Source organism: Periophthalmus magnuspinnatus, chromosome 4, assembly GCF_009829125.3.
Source record: "Periophthalmus magnuspinnatus isolate fPerMag1 chromosome 4, fPerMag1.2.pri, whole genome shotgun sequence".
Classification (NCBI taxonomy): domain Eukaryota; kingdom Metazoa; phylum Chordata; class Actinopteri; order Gobiiformes; family Gobiidae; genus Periophthalmus; species Periophthalmus magnuspinnatus.
In genome coordinates this window covers 33,958,770-33,977,124 of record NC_047129.1, presented here as the reverse complement: position 1 = coordinate 33,977,124, position 18,355 = coordinate 33,958,770, and the positions used below count along the sequence as shown (strand labels likewise).

The 18,355-nt window shown below is 45.9% G+C and overlaps 1 protein-coding gene across 1 annotated transcript in view; it reads right to left on the bottom strand.

The window, feature by feature from the left end:
* Positions 1–15,456, bottom strand: part of apc2 (APC regulator of WNT signaling pathway 2) — a 32,625-nt gene extending 17,169 nt beyond the window's left edge. Inside the window, exons 1-6 of the mRNA XM_033965878.2 lie at positions 15,325–15,456; positions 13,091–13,181; positions 12,069–12,357; positions 11,328–11,436; positions 11,098–11,211; positions 10,527–10,601 (exon numbers count right to left, since the gene is read on the bottom strand). Coding sequence (XP_033821769.1) covers positions 10,527–10,601; positions 11,098–11,211; positions 11,328–11,436; positions 12,069–12,357; positions 13,091–13,181; positions 15,325–15,456 — 810 coding nt within the window. The remainder of the gene's footprint in view (positions 1–10,526; positions 10,602–11,097; positions 11,212–11,327; positions 11,437–12,068; positions 12,358–13,090; positions 13,182–15,324) is intronic.
* Between the last annotated feature and the right edge of the window lie 2,899 nt (positions 15,457–18,355).

Below are 18,355 nucleotides of genomic sequence, written 5' to 3'. Positions count from 1 at the left end.
TGGATATAGAATAATCCAGTCTCTGTGGATATAGAATAATCCAGTCTCTGTGGATATAGAATAATCCAGTCTCTCTGTGGATATAGAATAATCCAGTCTGTGGATATAGAATAATCCAGTCTCTCTGTGGATATAGAATAATCCAGTCTCTGTGGATATAGAATAATCCAGTCTCTCTGTGGATATAGAATAATCCAGTCTCTGTGGATATAGAATAATCCAGTCTCTGTGGATATAGAATAATCCAGTCTCTCTGTGGATATAGAATAATCCAGTCTGTGGATATAGAATAATCCAGTCTCTGTGGATATAGAATAATCCAGTCTCTGTGGATATAGAATAATCCAGTCTCTGTGGATATAGAATAATCCAGTCTCTGTGGATATAGAATAATCCAGTCTCTCTGTGGATATAGAATATCGCTCCACACTGAGGATCGTCTGACTCTGGTGTAAAGTTTGTGATGATGTAAATCATTTGTTTCTTGGCACAAACTCAAACCCCGTGTGTCAGATGCCCTCCCCGTGTCTTTTAAAACTTGTTTAAATTAATTTCTGCTTTTCATAATTAAGTTTCCCAAAAATCGCGTTTGAGATTGAGTCATCCAGTCTTTTTAATGGAGTCTACAGCCAGGACCATAGAGATCTAAACCAGGACTAAACCAGGACTAAACTGGGACTAAACCGGGACTAAACCAGGACTAAACCGGGACTAAACCAGGACTAAACTGGGACTAAACCGGGACTAAACAAGGACTAAACCGGGACTAAACTGGGACTAAACCGGGACTAAACCAGGACTAAACCGGGACTAAACCGGGACTAAACCGGGACTAAACCGGGACTAAACCGGGACTAGACCGGGACTAAACCAGGACTAAACCAGGACTAAACCAGGGCTAAACCAGAGCTAAACCAGGACTAAACCAGGTCTAAACCAGGACTAAAGCAGGACTAAACCAGGACTAAACCGCGACTAAACCAGGACTAAACCAGAGCTAAACCGGGACTGGCCTTGGATTTAGAGGTTGGCTGCAAACCTGTGGTCATGACCAAAAAGGATAAGATAACCATGGAAACAGGAAGCTAAAACCAAACTGCGGAACATTCTCAATTCTCCTCCAGGTCAAATAAGGATCAGGTTTGTGGAGAGGCGGGTTTTTCAGTGCCATAAACCCAAATGACAAATGTGCTTTATTTTTGTCTATTTATTGACAAAAAAAACTTCTGTACTGTGGTTTTAATTCAAAACTGCAGTATTTTTCAGAAAGTGTCATGACTCAGCCTATACTCTATTCAACATGTTCAGGTGTAACGTTAATAGTTGAGCCGGAGCCGTTTCAGGGCGAAGCATGAGGTGGAACAGGTCGGACCAGATCACACACGAGCGCCGCCAGAACCAGAAACAACAACAACCAAATCACAGCCCTGGAACAGTCCCAGGACACGGCGAGGACACGACGAGGACACGACGAGGACACGCCCCGTTACCAGGTACAACTTTTCATTTAGTCTTTCAAAGTTTGGAGTTGTATTTACTCGTCTTTTTTTACTCTTTAAACCGCGTTTGCTCAGAGTTCTCCCATCAGAACGTGCTCATTTGGACCGAGTCAGGTGATGTCGAGGTGACGTGTCCTCCAGGTGATTCACTCTTTAGTCTGGACGGCGCCCTCTACAGCCCGACGTCTGCAGGACACTTTCCCAGGTGTGAGAAAGAAAACACGAGAGCAACGACGCGGAAACACAAGGAAAAGATCAGTGATTCTGGTGTTAGTTTGTCAGATTTCAGCCTTTTCTTCTGTCTTCAGTCAAAAGATCCATATTTGGAAATGGGAGTGTTTGTATCATAGCAACCGAAGAATGGAGTGTCAATCAAACCTGTAGCTAACACGAGCAGGAGCGACCGTGGGGACAGGGGGCGGGGCCTGATTTGTCTGTTATTAATGTTCAGATCTGAATTTACAGACACAAGAGTGAAATAAAAACCCCAGGATCATGTAGAGGGTTAATACGAACATTTAAGACCAGAATGAGTCTGAAGCAGCAGAGACAGAGAGAGGACAGAGGACACAGAGAGAGGACAGAGAGAGGACAGAGGGGACAAAGAGAGGACAGAGGGGACAGAGAGAGGACACAGTTTTTCTATGTAAAGTGAATTGGAGCCAGAGTCGATGGAGCAAAATCAGACTCTTTAAGTATTTACTTAAAGAAAATCTGTCTCTTTGGAATATGTTATAATGCTGCTGTTTGAGTATTGATACTTTGCAGTGACATCACACTGGGGGGGTTCTACGTGTACATCTAAGCTCGAATGTTCAGCAGTTGCCGTGGTGACACAAAGCATATGTTAGCAAACAAAATACTGTATTTAAACAGCACACGAGCATTTATGTCCTGTTTGATTTTCAACAAAAAGGTGAAAAACTGTTGGCTAATGCTAATGCTAATGCTAATGCTAATGCTCATGCTAGCTTGTGCCTGTAATACTATTGTACAGGGACTTATTTAACAGCACAGATCAGCTCATCTGTTTTAGTTCAGATAAATCAGCTCTTTAGGGTCAGATTAAAGTCTAACTGGAGTAACAGCTTCAGACAGAGCAGTGCCTCCAGTTAGCATCACCCCACCCCCTGACCCCCGGGGAATGTTGATGACATCAGCTGCAAAGTATCAATTAAATCACACAGGGGGCGCTACAGCATGCGGCGCTTTAGTGCGACGTGCGTCTGTCCACAGGGGGCGCTACAGCATTTGTTTCTTTTATTACGTGGTTTTAGATGAATATTGTGATTTAAAATGTGTAAATTATAACATGAGATGAGAACCATAGAGACTCAAGCACACTTGGGCTGGTTGACATGACGATTAAATCACGTCTAACTCGTTTCTGATTTTGATTTCAGATGTGGAACATTTTGCCCAAATAAACGACTTTGAAAATGAGTTTTCCTTCAGAACAAAAAGAAACGCCAACAAACTCAGAGAAAGAACCGGAATCAAACCCGAGACCAGACGCAGCGGCCGGTCCGTCCAAACCCCGGGACAAAAGACCCCCCAGCGCCATCCAGCTCATCAAAGAGGACCTCGGACTTTTCACACAAGATTTACTCAACATTTTCAAAGATAAAGACGCGAAAAAGTCTGAGCCCAAAGAGAAAACGCCTCTGAACGGCCTGAAAGACGATCTGGGTCTGTTTAAAAACGAGTTCTCGAGTTTCACTGGTGACATTTCAGGGATTCTCAGGAAGTCACTGCGCAGAGAGGACGCCGCCAAAGTAAAAGCACAGGAACAAAGCGAGCGGCCGAGAGAAGAGGCCGAGAAAGAGGACGCCGCCAAAATAAAAGCACAGGGACAAACAGAACTGAGCGGAGAACGAGAGAAAGAGGACGGCGCCAAAATAAAAGCACAGGAACAAACAGAACTGAGCGGAGAACGAGAGAAAGAGGACGCCGCCAAAATAAAAGCACAGGAACAAACAGAACTGAGCGGAGAACGAGAGAAAGAGGACGCCGCCAAAATAAAAGCACAGGAACAAAGCGAGCAGCCGAGAGAAGCGGCAGAGAAAGAGGACGCCGCCAAAATAAAAGCACAGGAACAAACAGAACTGAGCGGAGAACGAGAGAAAGAGGACGCCTTCAAAATAAAAGACAATGAGCAGACAGAACAAAGAGGAAAGAGAGAGCAAGAGGACTCTGTCAAAACAAAAGCCAATGAACAAGAAGAACAGGAAGGAGAGAGTGAGCGAGAGGAAGCTTTCAAAGTAAAAGCGCAGGATAATGAGAAAGGGAAAGCCTTCAAAACACAGGTCGATAAACAAGACGGACAAAGTGGAGGTATTAAAGAGGACTCCTTCAAAATAAAAGCGCAAAGTGAACCCAGTGGCGGCGCAGAGGTACAGGATTCCTTCAAAATAAAAGCCCACGGCGACAATGAAGATGAGGATAAAGACGACGATGCTTTCAAATTAAAAGCCCCAGTGAACTCCAGAGGCGCGGAGAAAGACCCGAGCTGCGACGAGGTGGACGGATGGGAGCTGCTCGAGTTGGAACGAAACGAAAACGCGGCCGACCCGAAAAGGAAGGAACCAGGTGATTTATATTCACGGGTGTATCCATGACGACCGTTGCCGTAGCGATTGATCATTTAAACCAAAAATATCACGTAGTTTGACGAGAGAAAAGTCCGCAAAATGCTGCCCGTCACAGGAGGTGGAGATCTGTGAGCTGAGACTTTGCAGCTGACAGCGTCCACATTCCCTGGGGGTGTGATGCTAACTGTAGGCACTGCTCCGTCTGCAGCTGTTACTCGAGTTAGACGTTAATCTGAGCTTTAATTTAACACAGTCCGACCCTAATGACCTCAGTTTCATCGACACCAGGTGAGCCGATTTGTGCTGTTCAACAAGTCGCTCTCAAATAACGATACAGTCCCAGGCTAGCATTAGCGTTAGCATTAGCATTAGCATTCCAGCCAACAGTTTTTACGCCTGTGATCTTTAAATCCATTTTGTATTTCCTAAACCTTCTTAAAACTACCAGACGTCACTTGTTTGGTCGTCATTGCCTAATGTGCATTCACCGTGTCACCATGGTAACTGCTGAACATTTCACCATAGACATACAGGAAGAATACCCCAGCAGGAACATTTAGGTCTAAAATACCTAAAAAAAAAAGTCAGATATTTCTATTTTATTTTGAAATTTAGGAAAAGTAAATTGATGATGTCATTCGGGGGGTTCCAAATCTCCCTACAGTACGAGGAGGAGGGCTAACCACTCTGCCACCGCGCTCGCCTCTGTTTTAAAGCTGTTTTATATCACAGATACACAGGACGGCGATGGAGGACCCGAAACAGCCGACGCTGACGCTCCTCTCACTCAGGAGGACCCTCTGATCTCTCTGTCGTCTGGAGTCAGCCTCCTCCGCCTCCGAAACGTCGAAAACCAGCACGGGTCAGTTTATCCTCGTAACCAGGAACGGCTCAGAAAAACTGGAGTTCTTTAGGTAGTCATTGTGTCAGATGCCCTCCCTGTGAGTCAGATGCCCTCCCTGTGTGTCCATGGGGTCTTATTCTGTGTAAAAGCTGCTGACTCTGTAGTTCAGTCTGTTCTGATTCAGTCTCAGACATTTGTCGTTCTAATTGGACTAAGTGTTTGACACAGTGACTCGTTCTGTTCTACAGAGATCAGCTCATGGACGACATGTGGACACTGAAAAACTGTGAGTGAAACTAATAACTCCTCTTATAACTCCTCCTCATAACTCCTCCTTATAACTCCTCCTCATAACTCCTCCTTATAACTCCTCCTCATAACTCCTCCTCATAACTCCTCCTTATAACTCCTCCTCATAACTCCTCCCCATAACTCCTCTTATAACTCCTCCTCATAACTCCTCATTATAACTCCTCTTATAACTCCTCATAACTCCTCTTATAACTCCTCCTCATAACTCCTCCTTATAACTCCTCCTTATAACTCCTCCTCATAACTCCTCTTATAACTCCTCATAACTCCTCCTTATAACTCCTCCTCATAACTCCTCTTATAACTCCTCCTCATAACTCCTCTTATAACTCCTCTTATAACTCCTCCTTATAACTCCTCTTATAACTCCTCTTATAACTCCTCCTCATAACTCCTCTTATAACTCCTCCTCATAACTCCTCTTATAACTCCTCATAACTCTCCTCATAACTCCTCTTATAACTCCTCATAACTCCTCCTCATCACTCCTCTTATAACTCCTCTTATAACTCCTCATAACTCCTCCTCATAACTCCTCTTATAACTCCTCTTATAACTCCTCATAACTCCTCCTCATCACTCCTCTTATAACTCCTCTTATAACTCTTCATAACTCCTCCTCATAACTCCTCTTATAACTCCTCCTCATAACTCCTCCTTATAACTCCTCCTCATAACTCCTCCTTATAACTCCTCCTAATAACTCCTCCTTATAACTCCTCCTCATAACTCCTCCTTATAACTCCTCCTCATAACTCCTCCTCATAACTCCTCTTATAACTCCTCATAACTCCTCTTATAACTCCTCATAACTCTCCTCATAACTCCTCTTATAACTCCTCTTATAACTCCTCTTATAACTCCTCTTATAACTCTTCATAACTCCTCCTCATAACTCCTCTTATAACTCCTCCTCATAACTCCTCCTTATAACTCCTCCTCATAACTCCTCCTTATAACTCCTCCTCATAACTCCTCCTCATAACTCCTCCTCATAACTCCTCTTATAACTCCTCATAACTCCTCTTATAACTCCTCATAACTCCTCCTCATCACTCCTCTTATAACTCCTCTTATAACTCCTCCTTTAGTTCAAATTGTGAAAAGATTTGTGGAGTGGAACTTATAACTTAAAGATGCACTGTGTAACTTTTCTGGTGCGGGGGTGTACCACCTGCTTGTCTCCATGGAGATGTCAATGCTTTGCCTGAATCTTTCCACAGTGTGGCATTAAACCTGTTTTGCTTTTATGCAAATACTCAAAGTGACAGTACATGTTTAAAAGTATCGACTCAGACACTAATCGATACTAAAACTAGTATTGAATCTAGAGACTCATTTAAACGAGTATCGATACTAAAAGAGTCTGACAGAAGTGAGTCTTTCCTGAATCTGTTCATACTGATGTTGAGCTGAGTCTGTTCCTCAGAATCAAAATCGAGTTTGAAATGTGACACTACTGTGAGCGTCGCCTCTCCACAGACCTGACATGTAACTTGGCTCCTTCCTCTTCCTCTCTCTCCCTGCAGTCGCTCAGTACCTGACCTTTGACCCAAACACGGCAAACCTGGAGCTGGTTCTGTCCGACGGGAACCGAACAGCGCGGCGTGAGTGGACCGGTGGTCACATGACACATCAGCTGACCGATCACATGACCCCCGAGCACCCAGAGAGGTTCGAGCACTGCCCCCAGCTCCTCTGCAGGTACATCTATGTGAAGAAATGTTCCCCAGTGGAGCTTTAACCTGTTCTAATGTAGCTAAATGTTCCCCAGTGGGGCTTTAGCCCCTGTAACCCTGGTCTAATGAGTCCTGTTTCAGGGAGGGCATCTGACTCTGTGTGTTTCAGGGAGGGTCTTCTGGACGCCGTGTACTGGGAGGTGCGGTGGACGGGGGGCGTGGATGTGGGCGTGGCCTATAACAGACTGTCTCGAGGGGGCGGGGTCTCTGAGGGGCTCCTGGGGCAGAATGACGCGTCCTGGAGCCTGGAGTGCAGCCGGGGCAGTTACACGCCCTGCCACCGGGGGCGCAGGTGAGTGCTGCTCAGGGACCTGGACCAGACTCGACCTGGACCAGACTCGACCTGGACCGGACTCGACCTGGACCAGAAAACCAGGACTAAACCAGGACTAAGTCAGGACTAAACCGGGACTAAACCAGGACTAAACCAGGTCTAAACCAGGACTAAACCAGGTCTAAACCAGGACTAAACCAGGACTAAACCAGGACTAAACCAGGTCTAAACCAGGACTAAACCAGGACTAAATCGGGACTAAACCGGGACTAAACCAGTTCTAAACCAGGACTAAACCAGGTCTAAACCAGGACTAAATCGGGACTAAACCGGGACTAAACCAGTTCTAAACCGGGACTAAACCAGGTCTAAACCAGTTCTAAACCGGGACTAAACCAGGTCTAAACCAGGACTAAATCAGGACTAAACCGGGACTAAACCAGGTCTAAACCAGGACTAAATCGGGACTAAACCGGGACTAAACCAGTTCTAAACCGGGACTAAACCAGGTCTAAACCAGGACTAAATCAGGACTAAACCGGGACTAAACCAGGTCTAAACCAGGACTAAATCGGGACTAAACCGGGACTAAACCAGTTCTAAACCGGGACTAAACCAGGTCTAAACCAGGACTAAGTCGGGACTAAACCGGGTCTAAACCAGGACTAAGTCAGGACTAAACCGGGACTAAACCAGGTCTAAACCGGGACTAAACCGGGACTAAACCGGGACTAAACCAGGTCTAAACCAGGACTAAACCAGGACTAAACCAGGACTAAACCAGGTCTAAACCAGGACTAAACCAGGACTAAATCGGGACTAAACCGGGACTAAACCAGTTCTAAACCAGGACTAAACCAGGTCTAAACCAGGACTAAATCGGGACTAAACCGGGACTAAACCAGTTCTAAACCGGGACTAAACCAGGTCTAAACCAGTTCTAAACCGGGACTAAACCAGGTCTAAACCAGGACTAAATCAGGACTAAACCGGGACTAAACCAGGTCTAAACCAGGACTAAATCGGGACTAAACCGGGACTAAACCAGTTCTAAACCGGGACTAAACCAGGTCTAAACCAGGACTAAATCAGGACTAAACCGGGACTAAACCAGGTCTAAACCAGGACTAAATCGGGACTAAACCGGGACTAAACCAGTTCTAAACCGGGACTAAACCAGGTCTAAACCAGGACTAAGTCGGGACTAAACCGGGTCTAAACCAGGACTAAGTCAGGACTAAACCGGGACTAAACCAGGTCTAAACCGGGACTAAACCGGGACTAAACCAGGTCTAAACCAGGACTAAACCGGGACTAAACCAGGTCTAAACTGGGACTAAACCAGGACTAAACCAGGACTAAACTGGGACAAATCCTGGTGTTTGGGGAGAATATGAACAAAACAAAAGTAAATCTGGGTCTGGTTTTAAATCCGTAGAAAGTCACAGACGGATCGTTAAAGTTATAAAGTTTATAAATAACAGTTTTTCCCGTTTATTCCGGTTTATTCCGGTTTATTCCGGTTTCTTCCCGTCCCTCGTTGTTCTCCGCAGGTTGAAGTCGCTGAGCCCGGAGCCCTTCTCTCAAACGGTGGGCGTGTTCTTGGACTTTGAGGCGGGGTCTCTGTCGTTCTTCTGCGTCGCTCCTGGTTCCATGCAGCACCTCCACACCTTCACCTCCACCTTCACGGAGCCGCTCTACCCGGGATTCTGGCTCTGGTCCTGGGGAGGCTCCGTGACGCTGAGCCAGGTGGAGCTGGGCTGGGAGAGGCTGCTGCAGTAAGCGCTCCACCTGCCTCTACCTGCACCGAACTACCACGCTCCACCTGCACCGAACTACCACGCTCCACCTGCACCGAACTACCACGCTCCACCTGCACCGAACTGCCACGCTCCACCTGCACCGAACTGCCACGCTCCACCTGCACCGAACTGCCACGCTCCACCTGCACCGAACTGCCACGCTCCACCTGCACCGAACTGCCACGCTCCACCTCTCATGACCTGCACCGCCCTGTCACGCTCCACCTCTCTATAATCTCCTGTGGATCATTCTGTTGATCTAAAGCGACTGAATAAAACCTGCGTCTCTGGAGCTGCACGTCACGAGCGAGACGCTGATTTTTATTTTTATTTGTGCCATAACGACGACGCGACGCTGCTGAATCTACAGATAAATACAGACGACTCAAACTCACATGAATCGCTCTAAAAACCTCAGACGGTAAAAGAGAAGTCGACTCTGCATTTAAACAAAATGTGGGATTATATCAGAGCCGCGTCACGTGACGTTCAGACGCGTCACGTGACGTTGATTGTGTGTTGTTTGTGTGTTGTTTGTGTGTTGTTTGTGTGTTGTTTGTGTGTTGTTTGTGTGTTGTTTGTGTGTTGTTTGTGTGTTGTTTGTGTGTTGTTTGTGTGTTTCTGACCTGTAGCTGCGTCTCCTGGGCTCCTCACACCTCCTGTGTTTGTCTGTTGTTTCTTTGTGTGTTGTTTGTTTGTTTGTGTGTGTTTGTGTGTTGTTTGTGTGTTGTTTGTGTGTTGTTTGTGTGTTGTTAGTATATTTCTGACCTGTAGCTGCGTCTCCTGGGCTCCTCACACCTCCTGTGTTTGTCTGTTGTTTCTTTGTGTGTTGTTTGTTTGTTTGTGTGTGTTTGTGTGTTGTTTGTGTGTGTTTGTGTGTTGTTTGTGTGTTGTTTGTGTGTTGTTTGTGTGTTGATTGTGTGTTGATTGTGTGTTGTTTGTGTGTTGTTTGTGTGTTGATTGTGTGTTGTTTGTGTGTTGTTTGTGTGTTGTTTGTGTGTTGATTGTGTGTTGTTTGTGTGTTGTTTGTGTGTTGTTTGTGTGTTGATTGTGTGTTGTTTGTGTGTTGTTTGTGTGTTGTTTGTGTGTTTCTGACCTGTAGCTGCGTCTCCTGGGCTCCTCGTGCCTCCTGTGTGTGTCTGTTGTTTCTTTGTGTTTGTTTGTGTGTTGTTTGTTTGTGTGTTGTTTGTGTGTTGACTGTGTGTTGACTGTGTGTTGTTAGTATATTTCTGACCTGTAGCTGCGTCTCCTGGGCTCCCCACACCTCCTGTGTTTGTCTGTTGTTTCTTTGTGTGTTGTTTGTTTGTTTGTGTGTTGTTTCTTTGTGTGTTGTTTGTTTGTTTGTGTGTGTTTGTGTGTTGTTTGTTTGTGTGTTGAGTGTGTGTTGTTTGTTTGTTTGTGTGTTGTTTGTGTGTTGTTTGTGTGTTGTTTGTGTGTGTTTGTGTGTTGTTTGTATATTTCTGACCTGTAGTTGCGTCTCCTGGGCTCCTCGCGCCTCCTGCAGTTCTCTCTCCAGCTGCTCCAGACGTGACACTCGGAGCTGAGGACAAACATGAACAAAGTCAAACGTACGACTGTGACGTTATTAATGTATTTTATATAATTTATATATTTATATTTTAACGAGTTTTACTGTTTTTAAAATCATCGTCTTTGTTTCATCTAAAATATTCAGCGTTAATCGTTTGGACGTTTGAGTCTGAGGGACACTGTGTCTTCTGCTGGTCCCTGGACAAACGTTTAGAGACAAAGGACAGAGTCTGTTTAGACCCAGTCAGGACCGGCTCTAATCCAGCTCTGGTCCTGGTCCAGTCCTGGTCTGGTTCTAGTCTTGGTTGTGGTTCTGGAGTGGTTCTAGTCCTGGTCCAGTCCTCGTTTAGTCCTGGTTCAGTCCTGGTTCAGTCCTGGTCCAGTCCTGGTCCAGTCCTGATTCAGACCTGGTCCAGTCCTGGTCCAGTCCTGGTCCAGTCCTGGTCCAGTCCTGGTCCAGTCCTGGTTCAGACCTGGTCCAGTCCTGGTCCAGTCCTGGTTCAGACCTGGGTGCGTTGGACCATCTGGTCTTGAGTTCCAAATCGTTCCTCCATCACAGATCGAACCTGCTGCACCTCGAACTCCAACTGCTGCCGGATCTGGTCCATCTGCAGCGAGAACTGGAAACAAACAAACAAACAAATAAACACATAAACAAATAAACACATAAACAAAAACAAATAAACAAACACATAAACAAACAAACACAACCAAAGTGCAGGTGCTGCAGACTCACCGTGTCGATTCGTGGCAGCTGGGCCAGTCTCTGGGTCAGAGCCTCGAGTTGAGAAAAGAACCAGCAGCGCTCCCTCTCCTCCTGATCCATCTGCCCCAGGAGCAGGTCCCTGAACGCACCACAGAGAACTGTGTGTGAGAACTACAGACCCTGAACGCACCACAGAGAACTGTGTGTGAGAACCACAGACCCTGAACGCACCACAGAGACCCTGAACGCACCACAAAGAACTGTGTGTGAGAACTACAGAGACCCTGAACGCACCACAGAGACCCTGAACACACCACACTTAATCATCAGGCAGATCTCAGCAATTCACAAAAACACATTTAGTCATTGTAAGTTTGTGGCGCTGGGACACGAGGCTAAAGCTAAAGCTAATTTTGTGTTTTGCTAAACACAAACCTACTTCCTGTTTGTCATTCGTTTTCCTGCATTTATTCCATTTATTCCACTTCTCTGGACGTCGTCTCTTATGTAACGTTCTGGGTTTGTCTCATGTTTGACACATTATGAACTGGAAATAAAACATGTCGGCTCAACGTTTAAGTCGCGTCACTGAAAACGCAGCGTTTTAACGATGGAGCGAGCGTCTGGGGAGAGATTATTGTTTTGTGTTGATTTCTGCTTTTTGCTCGTTGTCGCGTCTGTTCTCTCTTCAGTCGTCTCAGTCTCGTGATTATTTTCCTCTTAAGCTAAAGTGACCTGAGCCACATCGAGCCCGACCCTGTGACCTCTGACCTCTCCTTGTAGAGCTCGTCCAGGCGCTCGCTCGCCCTCCCGTCGGCTCCTCCCATCAGAGCGATTTTGGGCGGGGCTCCGTCCAGGAAGTGATGCGGCAGGATGAGGTCGTCGTCGGGGGGTTTCCGTGACGACAGGGCGGGGCAGGAGGAGGAGGGTGGCGGGGGCAAGGCCAGCTCTAGCCCCGCCCCTCCAAACCCCGCCCCCAGCTCTAGCCCCGCCCCCATCGCGCGCAGGTTGTGAGGCTGGTGCTTGAGCTCGTAGTAATTTGTCAGGTCCATGTGCAGCTCTGGAAGAAAAACAAAAACACAGTCAGGAACCGGAGGAGGAGGAGGGAGAGACAGGAGGACAGAGAGGAGGAGGAGGGAGAGACAGGAGGACAGAGAGGAGGAGGAGGGAGAGACAGGAGGACAGAGAGGAGGAGGAGGGAGAGACAGGAGGACAGAGAGGAGGAGGAGGGAGAGACAGGAGGACAGAGAGGAGCAGGAGGGAGAGACAGGAGGACAGAGAGGAGGAGGGAGAGACAGGAGGACAGAGAGGAGGAGGAGGGAGAGACAGGAGGACAGAGAGGAGGAGGGAGAGACAGGAGGACAGAGAGGAGGAGGGAGAGACAGGAGGACAGAGAGGAGGAGGGAGAGACAGGAGGACAGAGAGGAGGAGGAGGGAGAGACAAGAGGACAGAGAGGAGGAGGAGAGAGAGACAGGAGGACAGAGAGGAGCAGGAGGGAGAGACAGGAGGACAGAGAGGAGCAGGAGGGAGAGACAGGAGGACAGAGAGGAGGAGGGAGAGACAGGAGGACAGAGAGGAGGAGGAGGGAGAGACAGGAGGACAGAGAGGAGGAGGGAGAGACAGGAGGACAGAGAGGAGGAGGGAGAGACAGGAGGACAGTAGGACAGAGAGGAGGAGGGAGAGACAGGAGGACAGAGAGGAGGAGGGAGAGACAGGAGGACAGAGAGGAGCAGGAGGGAGAGACAGGAGGACAGAGAGGAGGAGGGAGAGACAGGAGGACAGAGAGATTTACCTTTGAGCTGATGAAGGACGTCGCTTCTTCCAGACGAGGCCAGAGTCACAGCTTCCTGCTCCAGTTTGTACTGAAGCTGCTTCAGCACCTCCTGCAGGAGGCACAAGGAACTGCACTTTATCTCAGACTCCACACAAGAGACTCAACTGCCTTAAAGCGGGAGTACGGAACTTTACCTCAGACTCGACACAAGATATACAGCAATATGGAACTTTTCTCACAGCACAGAGACAGACCTGCTTTACACCTCCTTTTATAACCAACGTTTTGACTTTTGCCCCATTCAGAAGAGCGTGTTTTGTTTTAATGGTCAGTTGCTACGGCAATGGCCTTTATTTTTCTTAATTTCTAAACCTACAGAGATGTTCCTCCATTTTAGATCGACCTGATGTTCATGTTTGGAGTTTGGTCCAAAAGAACATCTCTGATTCTGTAAAAGATTTAGTTTAATCTGCAGCTCTGGGCACGTGCACGAGGAGAGCGCACGAGGAGAGAGCGCGAGGAGAGTGCACGAGGAGAGTGTGCAAGGAGTGTGCACGAGGAGAGCGCACGAGGAGAGAGCGCGAGGAGAGTGCACGAGGAGAGCGCACGAGGAGAGCGCACGAGGAGAGCGCACGAGGAGAGTATATCAGGAGTGTGCATGTGCGGGCCTACATGAGCGTGCATGAGAGAGGAGCGTGCACGAGGGGGGGAGCGTGCACGACGGTGTTGGTGTGGATTTCCTCATTGGTCACTTCGCTCAGACGTGTTTATTCAGGTCAGTGAGTTTGTTCTTTTTCAAACATAAATAACAGTAGAGATTCATGAGTGAGTAAAAGCTGCTGCCCCCTGCTGGACTCACTCTGCACTAGCCTCTCACTCAAATCAAAGTGTCTAATGTCTTTTGTTTGTCTTGTCTCTAATATCACAGTAAAAAAATGAACCTCTGAAACTGTAAATCAAATATTTTGTTAATTCAAATAAAATAATGTGACTAATGCGACGCTGGAGCGTTTCATGTGTCGATTTGTAAAAACACAGGGACCTCGTCTCCGTCTGCGGCTCATTCAGGTGTTTAGAGTAGTATATATGTGTATGTGTAGTACACAGTATATATGAGTATTTATCTATACATGTATGTGTAGTACACAGTATATATGTGTAGTACACAGTATATATGTGTAGTACACAGTATATATGTGTGTAGTACACAGTATATATGAGTATTTATCTATACATGTATGTGTAGTACACAGTATATATGTGTAGTACACAGTATATATGTGTAGTACACAGTATATGTGTGTAGTACACAGTATATATGTGTAGTACACAGTATATATGTGTAGTACACAGTATATATGTGTAGTACACAGTATATATGTGTATTTATGTATATATGTATGTGTAGTACACAGTATATATGTGTAGTACACAGTATATGTGTGTAGTACACAGTATATATGTGTAGTACACAGTATATATGTGTAGTACACAGTATATATGTGTAGTACACAGTATATATGTGTATTTATGTATATATGTATGTGTAGTACACAGTATATATGTGTAGTACACAGTATATATGTGTAGTACACAGTATATATGTGTAGTACACAGTATATATGTGTAGTACACAGTATATATGTGTAGTACACAGTATATATGTGTAGTACACAGTATATATGTGTAGTACACAGTATATATGTGTAGTACACAGTATATATGTGTAGTACACAGTATATATGTGTAGTACACAGTATATATGTGTAGTACACAGTATATATGTGTATTTATGTATATATGTATGTGTAGTACACAGTATATGTGTGTAGTACACAGTATATATGTGTAGTACACAGTATATATGTGTAGTACACAGTATATATGTGTATTTATGTATATATGTATGTGTAGTACACAGTATACATGTGTAGTACACAGTATATCTGTGTAGTACTCAGTATACATGAGTAGTACTCAGTATACATGAGTAGTACTCAGTATACATGAGTAGTACTCAGTATACATGTGTAGTACTCAGTATACATGTGTAGTACTCAGTATACATGAGTAGTACTCAGTATACATGTGTAGTACTCAGTATACATGTGTAGTACTCAGTATACATGAGTAGTACTCAGTATACATGTGTAGTACTCAGTATACATGTGTAGTACTCAGTATACATGTGTAGTACTCAGTATATGTGTGTAGTACTCAATACACAGTATACATGAGTACTCTAGAGTTACCTTCATACTGAACGTCTCCGTCTCCAGTTTGCTCAGGTGTTGGCAGTTGTCCTTGAGCTCCCTCCGCAGGTGGGAGTTCTCTTGGCGCAGCGCCTCCACCTGGTGAGCCAGCTGATCGTACGACGCCGCCATCTTTACGGGCTATTCTCTACAGCGCCACCTGCAGGGAGACAGGCGGAGTTTAGGTAAAGTGCTTCGGTCCATTGGCGTTTACCCTCAGATAAATGAATAAATGTGTCAGAGGCCGGTCACTGGAGTAATCTGATTACTCCAGTAATGATGTGAAGTGTCACAGACGGCGTTCACCTTATGGCGCCGCCATCGTCGCTCAGGCTGTTATTTTACACAGAGGAGTTGATCTTTACAGTAAATCAGTTCAATCTGAACCACAGAGTCGTTTAAATCCTCCAGAGGATCAGCTCAGTGTCAATCAAGTCTCCAGTGAAGTCAAAAGTGCAGTTTAGTCTCATTTATGGCAAAAGTGGGCGGTGCCAGATCAGTTCAATATCACTACAGTGAAATTCTACGATAAATGATAATATTGAAAGTACTTTATACGACTGATACTGTAATAATAATAATGCAGGATGACGCAGGAGCCACAGAACTCACTTATTTAAGCTCAAATCTTATTGTGTTAAAACAAAACTACACAATAAAATGTGCAGTCGATAAATACAAAGAATAAACAGAATATAAAGTGAATTATGTAATGTAAGAATAATCACACAAAACATAATGAAGTACAAGTAGAGGTGGTACACAAGACAAATATTCTGCACAAATAAGATTCAAGTTCCTTCAGGTTTTGATCTGGTGAAACTCGGAAACTCAAATATTTTGCTCGCAGTGTAAAGTTTCAGAGGTTTTGTGTTTTTCTGAATCTTTTATCTGAGTTTGTGTCGTGTGTTTTAATTTGCTGCTGTTTCACTTCCCCGTGTGTCCTGCAGGGGGAGACACTGACACATGGTTCTGCTCCACATTTAACCCACATCTGAGACATTTAACCCACATCTGAGACATTTAACCCACATCTGAGACATTTAACCCACATCTGAGACATTTAACCCACATCTGAGACATTTAACCCACATCTGAGACACAAACAAACACCAGGACAGATGTGGGTCAGAGGTCAGAGGTCAGAGAAAGAGAAAGAAAACTCAGGTGTTAGACCTCAGCTGGGACGTTCAGCCACACACAACACACACACACAAAACACACACAACACACACACTGTCTACACATTTTAATCCTGGTTTAGTCCTGGTTCAGACCTGATTTAGTCCTGGTTTAGTGCTGGTTTAGTCCTGGTTTAGTCCTGGTTTAGTCCTGATTCATTCCTGGTTTAGTCCTGGTTTAGACCTGGTTTAGTCCTGGTTTGGTCCTGGTTTAGTCCTGGTTTGGTCCTGGTTTAGTCCTGGTTTGGTCCTGGTTTAGTCCTGGTTTAGTCCGGGTTTAGACCTGGTTTAATCCTGGTTTGGTCCTGGTTTAGTCCTGGTTTGGTCCTGGTTTAGTCCTGGTTTAGTCCTGATTTAATCCTGGTTTGGTCCTGGTTTAGTCCTGGTTCAGTCCTGGTTTAGTCCTGGTTTGGTCCTGGTTTAGTCCTGGTTTAGTCCTGGTTTAGTCCTGGTTTGGTCCTGGTTTAGTCCTGGTTTACTTGTTTCATATGAGGTGGTATGAAGTCCCCCCGCTGCAGTGCATTGTGGGTAGAAACATGAATCAGATCCAGAGCTTTGAAGGATGAGAGGTCACCATGGAAACGGAGCAGTGATGAGAGAGGGAGGGAGAGGGGGATGAGGGAGAGATGCCAGAACAAGCATCAGTGAGGATTCAAACAGGACTAGACCTGGATCAGTCCTGGTTCAGTCCTGTTTTAGTCCTGGTTTAGTCCTGGTTTAGTCCTGGTTCAGTCCTGGTTTGGTCCTGGTTTAGTCCTGGTTCAGTCCTGGTTTGGTCTCAGTATATTTCCTTGTCAAAACAAAGAGCCACCTCCCTCTGAAGCCCCTCCCCTTCTCACTACTGTTCCCATCATGCACCTCTCTCTCCTCCCGTTTCCCCAGAGACCAACCCCGTCTCGTTACTATGGCAACCACATTCTGCAGCATCACAGGCGGAGGAGACAAGATGGCCGACCACACGGAGCAAAAACAGATCTAACACAGGATCAAACCAGGACTAAGCCAGGACTAGACCAGGACTAAACCAGGACTAAGCCAGGACTAGACCAGGACTAAACCAGGACTAAACAGGACTAAACCAGGACTAGACCAGGACTAAACCAGGACTAGACCAGGACTAAACCAGGACTAAACCAGGACTAAACAGGACTAAACCAGGACTAAACCAGGACTAAACCAGGACTAAACCAGGACTAGACTAGGACTAAAGGGGCCAGGACTCTCTCCTCCTCTCTCTCCTCTCTCCTCCTCTCCTCCTCCTCTCCTCCTCTCTCCTCCTCCTCTCCTCTCTCCTCTCTCTCCTCTCCTCCTCTCTCCTCTCCTCTCCTCCTCTCTCCTCCTCCTCTCCTCTCTCCTCTCTCCTCCTCTCCTCCTCCTCTCCTCCTCTCCTCCTCCTCTCCTCCTCTCCTCCTCTCCTCCTCTCTTTTGTCTTCTCTGTTGGAGACACTTGACCCTGAGACACTGAGTCCTGTGTCCTCAGATTTACACATTTACAGAAGGAAATGAACCAACAGTGAGTCAGTACAGTACAGTACAGTACTACTACTGCAGTACAGTACTACTACTGCAGTACAGTACTACTACTGCAGTACAGTACTACTACTGCAGTACAGTACTACTGCAGTACAGTACTACTACTGCAGTACAGTACTACTACTGCAGTACAGTACTACTGCAGTACAGTACTACTTCTGCAGTACAGTACTACTACTGCAGTACAGTACTACTACTGCAGTACAGTACTACTGCAGTACAGTACTACTACTGCAGTACAGTACTACTACTGCAGTACAGTACTACTACTGCAGTACAGTACTACTACTGCAGTACAGTACTACTACTGCAGTACA